The 5,320-nt window shown below is 45.6% G+C and overlaps 1 protein-coding gene and 2 non-coding genes across 3 annotated transcripts in view; all 3 read right to left on the reverse strand.

The window, feature by feature from the left end:
* EEF1B2 (eukaryotic translation elongation factor 1 beta 2) overlaps positions 1-2,210 on the reverse strand; it is a 3,230-nt gene extending 1,020 nt beyond the window's left edge. Inside the window, exons 1-4 of the mRNA XM_007934838.2 lie at positions 2,131-2,210; positions 1,473-1,595; positions 710-836; positions 356-422 (exon numbers count right to left, since the gene is read on the reverse strand). Of these exons, the coding sequence (XP_007933029.1) occupies positions 356-422; positions 710-836; positions 1,473-1,595; positions 2,131-2,210 (397 nt within the window). The remainder of the gene's footprint in view (positions 1-355; positions 423-709; positions 837-1,472; positions 1,596-2,130) is intronic.
* On the reverse strand, positions 74-206 carry LOC122149541. Its single transcript, XR_006163189.1, has one exon. It is a non-coding gene; the product is annotated as a small nucleolar RNA SNORA41 (small nucleolar RNA).
* Positions 502-580, reverse strand: LOC122149540. Its single transcript, XR_006163188.1, has one exon. It is a non-coding gene; the product is annotated as a small nucleolar RNA SNORD51 (small nucleolar RNA).
* Positions 2,211-5,320: the final 3,110 nt, after the last annotated feature.

Consider the following 5,320-nt stretch of genomic DNA (forward strand, 5'->3'; position numbering starts at 1 on the left):
TTTTTTTTTTTTTTTGTTTAGTACAACACATCAATTCTTAGAAATGGACCATCTCCATAGCCAAACAATTACCTTGTGTCTGTCACACATATGCCCACTTTCTGTTTTGCTAAGAAAGTGGTGTTTAATTGTGTAACAGTTTCTTTTCCACAGAGGAATGCCACAACTGCTACCATAAAAACAGCTGCAGACCAGTAGCTGTGGAAGTTTTATAAGAAAGGAAAGTTTTTAAAAAACTGGTCTATTCAATGAATGTAGAGAAAACTATTTCGGAGTCAAGCTTAGAAGAAAATGCCTCATATCACCGTTATGAGATTAATTACGTGAAATAAACACAAATTATAAAATGACCTACTTTTGGCCTTCTTTGACTCGTACTGTGCAAGGCGTTCTTCTCTTAGCCTCTTCGCTTCCTCACTTTCCTGTAAAGAAAAATGTTACAATTGACAAAGCTGGTTGTTTATCACCTTAAAGCTACTGGGATCATCACAAGGAACAGACCAGCTTTATCAGAAAAAAGCAAATCCATCACGAGCTCAGCCGAAAGATGGTGATTTGATTTTATTCATCATGTAACCAGTAAGAATTTTTAAAAGGCAGCAAGTAGTTTAGCCAGACTTTTAATCAAGATAATTTGGCTACTAAGCCAGTGCTTAAACACAAGGCCATACCGCCTATCAACTTATGTTCTTATATAAAGATGTCATACCTCCTCATCATCAGATCCAAAGAGATCAATGTCATCATCATCTTTACTGTCTGTAGCTCCACTTCCTGTGGTATCTTCCACATTAGCAGGGCCATATTTGCCCAAAGCTTTCTTCACGCCTGGTAGGCTTGATTAAAAAAAAAAAAATTGAAATTCAACTACCATTAGGATAGGATAATGCCCTTCTCTAGACTATACCCGAGAACTTGTTTTCATCACTATTTATCAACCCATTTTGACCTAAAAATTTACCCTTTAGCACGCTCCCAGGTAAATACTTTCATCCATTCAACTCCTCACCCAACAAACATTAGCACCATGTGAGACATAGTCAATACTCACTATGATTTACTCTTTCAGTATGAACATTTCTGTTTGAGATTTCATTAAGTATGCTCAGTTCCATTCTTAGTGAACTGGAGTCCACTTCCCCAAACTTCCACCCTTGTTGGTAGTTTCAGAAGAATGGCCAAGGACTGAATGAATGAGCCACCCTCTCACCCCAGAGGTGGGCCCCCTAGGTCAGGTGGAGGCACATTGGCAGGGTAGTGTGGGGAAAACTTGAAATGCTGTTGTCCAGGTTCTACCTGTTCTGTGAAAAAATGGAGGGCTTCAGTCTCTTGGCCTTCTAAAGTCACAAATAAATTAAACCTTAAATATCCCAACAAAACTAAAGTAGCCTGGGTCCAACTGTCATGCGAAAACACTGATTTTAAGTTTAGAAAAATTTCTATTCTTCAGATAAATATAAAGAAAATTTTACCTGGCCTTTTCCTTTTCATAAGATTTGATGTGATTGTACCAACGTAGAGCGTGGTACAAATCGGCAGGTGGTGGGCTGGACACTGCTTCAAATACTGCCACATCTGCTTGTGATGGCACATACCTGTCCGTGACAAAAATAATTACACACCCCCTCAAAAGAAAAGCCACACACACCAGCAAACAAATGACAAAAGTTACATCCAACTCATTAGCGGGAAGTCGCCATTTGTTACTGGGCTACCTAGACACTTGAAATTTTTAATAAGCTTCTTTACATTAGAAACCATCTGTTTGGGTCACCGCGCCATCCCGAGCAATGCCTGACACTTAGTAGGAACTCAAAGACTGTAATCTCTGACGACAGCTCCATCCACAGGCTAACATTTATTAAATGCGCATAAACATGGAAATATTGTTGACTCTAGCGAAGGAGTTAGAAAGGCAAATTTTTAGATGCCCTCCCCCTCGCAATCCCCTTCCCCGAGGCCGGGCTCACATAGCACGGCGGCCTGGGGGGGGGGGGGCAGAAATCTGCGTTTTCCGCCTCCCTTCGAGAGACCCGGGCCTCCATCCCTATGCGCCCTGAGCCACGTGGCCCTGGCGGGACCCAGCCAGGACACTCGCCCTAGCTGTCCGGTCTCAGCCCGTTCGCTCACCCCTCGATGTAGCTTTTGTCGGCCAGGTAATCGTTGAGCACCTGGAGGCCAGCGGGAGTTTTCAGGTCTCCGAAACCCATAGTGCCGGCTGTATAGAGAGCTGGATGGCGACGGAGAAAAAGAAGAGCGCGGGCGATCGACGCCAAGCGCTACGAGTGGGGGGAAGGAAAAAGGCCACGAAGGGCCGGAAAATTCCTTATATAGAGACGGAGGCGTTTCCCTTCGCCTCCCCCGGCGGAAGGTTAAAGGTCAAAGTACATTACCGCTCTCATTCCTCAACGTAAAAATGGGGGCTCTGGATTAAATGGCCAACAAATTATCCGCAGGTTTCTCTTGTGCTCGAAAATTAATTAATAAAAGGGTCATTTCCGAAATTTGTACCTCTACGGCTCCCAAGAACGATGGGAACCGCCCCTTAAGGCGCCGGAGATGACCAAACTCTCCCGGATTTGGGGCCACCCGGCCTCTTCCGGCGGAACTGCGGATTCAAGGAGTCCTCCCAGCCCCCGCCTCCTCCTCGTGAATCCGCCCTCCGTCCCGCCCCTTTAGGGATGACGGAAATTGCCGAACTCAATATAAGCGGGAATTTGTCGCATCTGAAGTTTTTAGTCCCGCCCGACTTTCCGTTCACCAAGTCCTGCTGACGGAATTAGCCGAGGCCGCCATATTGAATAAATGACCCGGCTTTTGAGGAGGTCGGTGTGGTCCACCCATTCATCACAACAATCTTGGCGGCTCTCGAGAAAAGGTGAGATAGCGTTTGCGTGGTTAGGCTGAATCGCCTTGACCACTGGTTCGTTTCCTCACGGGGCTGTTTTCTTCGGCTCCTTGCCTTATTCTCCTCTTGTCCTTGACTGGGCATTCCACCCGCTCCACCGCCTCCGGAGCCCCCGGGAGCTGGGGACTGGGGACTGTTAGCCACGGTCCCTGATCTAATAGAACAGAAAGGAGGAGGATTAGGAGACCCTTGGGAGCGCTGTCCTGATGGAGGCTTGTAGGTGACCTTTCCTCTGCAGGGGAAATGCAAGACATTCCCCTCAGGGGAGGAGCCCGTTTTGTTCGCTGGGAGAGGGCAGCGGTGTCAAGTGACGGAGAGGAAAGCGTGAACATTTCCCCCCAAATATCCACCTGGTACATTGTTTGACCGCCATTACCTTAGCAAACGTCCACGCCTCTGATTGTTTTGTTGTTATATTTTGTCTGGATCTCTGATGGCGTTGGGTAATGCTAGATAAATCCTTTCACTGATGGGGAAGCTCTGGAAGAAGTAATTGGAAAAAGTTAGTTGAGGGTCGCTCAAGCGGGTACGCTATTGAAAAGTTTTTGGGTTCTGATGCGTGTACTGTAAGGTCGTGGATCGGTGTGGTGTTTCCCCCCACCGCTTTGTGCGAGAATATTAGCCTGTCAGAGCACCTACGCTTCTCCAGGGAAAACCCCAAAAACCAAACCCGCTGCCATGGAGTCCGTTCCGACTCATAGCGACCCCATTGGGTTTCCAAGGCTCGAAGTCTGTACAGGAGCAGACAGCCTCATCGTTCTCCCGCTGCTGGTGGGTTCAAACCACCGACCTTTTGGTTAGCAGCCCAATGCTGCAACCATGACACCGCCAGGGCTTTTCCAGGAAAGCAGTTTCTAAGTTAGGGGTAGATTGGAGTTTGAATTCATTCAGCAAATGGTAAACGTCTACTCTAACCCAGCGATGAGCCGATGAAGAAAACTAAAATGAGGTGATAGGACTGGGGAGTAGACAGGAAATTTTGGGTTTTGATTTGGGTTGGTCAAGGCACGTCTCCCTGAGGAATGGTTTTTTTCAGCTAAAACTGGAAGATCGAGGGGCCAGAAAGACCTGAGGAAAGAACATTTCCGTTAAAGGCCACAGCCAGTGCATAGAGGAGGGGCTGTAGGGCCAGTGTGGAAGCCCAGAGATCTGTACAAGGCTGGCAGTTCAAACCCACCAGCCACTCCTAGCGAGGAAGGTTGGGCAATCTACTTCGGTAGTGTCACCGCCTGGGAAACCCAAGGAGGGGTCGCTATGAGTCGGGTCCCACTCGATGACACTTAACAACAGGCAAGTAATAGTCCAGGCAGGGGCTGATGGTGGCGTACTAGGGAGTGGTGGTGTGGGAGAGGAGATCCATTGTGCAGAATGTGGTGATAATCCCTACCCTATACTGGAAAGCATTCCGTCTAATTTTATAAATGATCGCCATGGAACATTTTCCCATGTAAAAGAGATGATGATTTCAGTTCCTACATGTCAAATATATTTGTGTAAAGCAAGTGTTGGGGTTTTTGCAAATCTTCGTTTCTTAAGTTGGAGCTGTGCAGTGACCTGTTTGATGCAGGCAGCCTAGTTCTGGATGATTTCCCACCAATTCCAAGTTCTATGATTGAGTGTTGATTTTGAGTCTGTCAGTATTCAGCAAATATTGAAGAGATACGTATTGAGGTTTACTTTATATTTGCCATGAATAGTTTTTAATAGGACAAGTGCTACTCATTCTGGAACTTAGTGATAAGATTATTTGGTAATTATTTTCGCAAGTGCACTGTATTGGTCTTCAGAAAAGAGAAATAACCAAATTGGTTTGAACCCACCAGCCGCTCTGCAGGAGAGCGATGAGGCTGTCTGCTTCAGTACAGACTTAGAGGCTTGGAAACTCGATGAGGTTGCGGTGAATCAGAACGGATTCCATGGTAGCAGGTTTGGTTTTTTGGGTTTTTCCTGGAAAAGCGCAGGTGCTCTGACAGGCTAATATTCTCGCACAAAGCAGTGGGGGGCAACACCCATTTGTTGTCCTCAAGGAGTTTGGTCTAGCAGGCATTAAAATTGCTTATTAGCCTCAGTTTAGTAAATGGAATAATCATAAAGATACATACACAGTGTGGGCTGGCAGGAAGGAGGAATGTAAAGGAAGAACACTTATCCTGATCAATGATCAGTACTGCCTAAATTGACTTTAGGTTTAACTGACGTTTATTGAGCTCCTATAATAACATGCATGGCTAAAAAGTACTGTTTTCCTCCTGCTTTATAAAGAAGCAGAAACTTTGGTTTAGCAAAAATCACTTACTAGAAGATGACATACTCGATGTCTACAAATTTAGAACTGAACATTCTCAATTAATGAAATATGTGAATTAGTGTAATTTATCAAGTCTAGATTAATGCAGTTTCCAGTTTCATATG

Source organism: Orycteropus afer, unplaced genomic scaffold (genome assembly GCF_000298275.1).
Source record: "Orycteropus afer afer isolate SDZICR_OR568_19922 unplaced genomic scaffold, OryAfe1.0 scaffold00002, whole genome shotgun sequence".
NCBI classification, from domain to species: Eukaryota; Metazoa; Chordata; class Mammalia; order Tubulidentata; family Orycteropodidae; genus Orycteropus; species Orycteropus afer.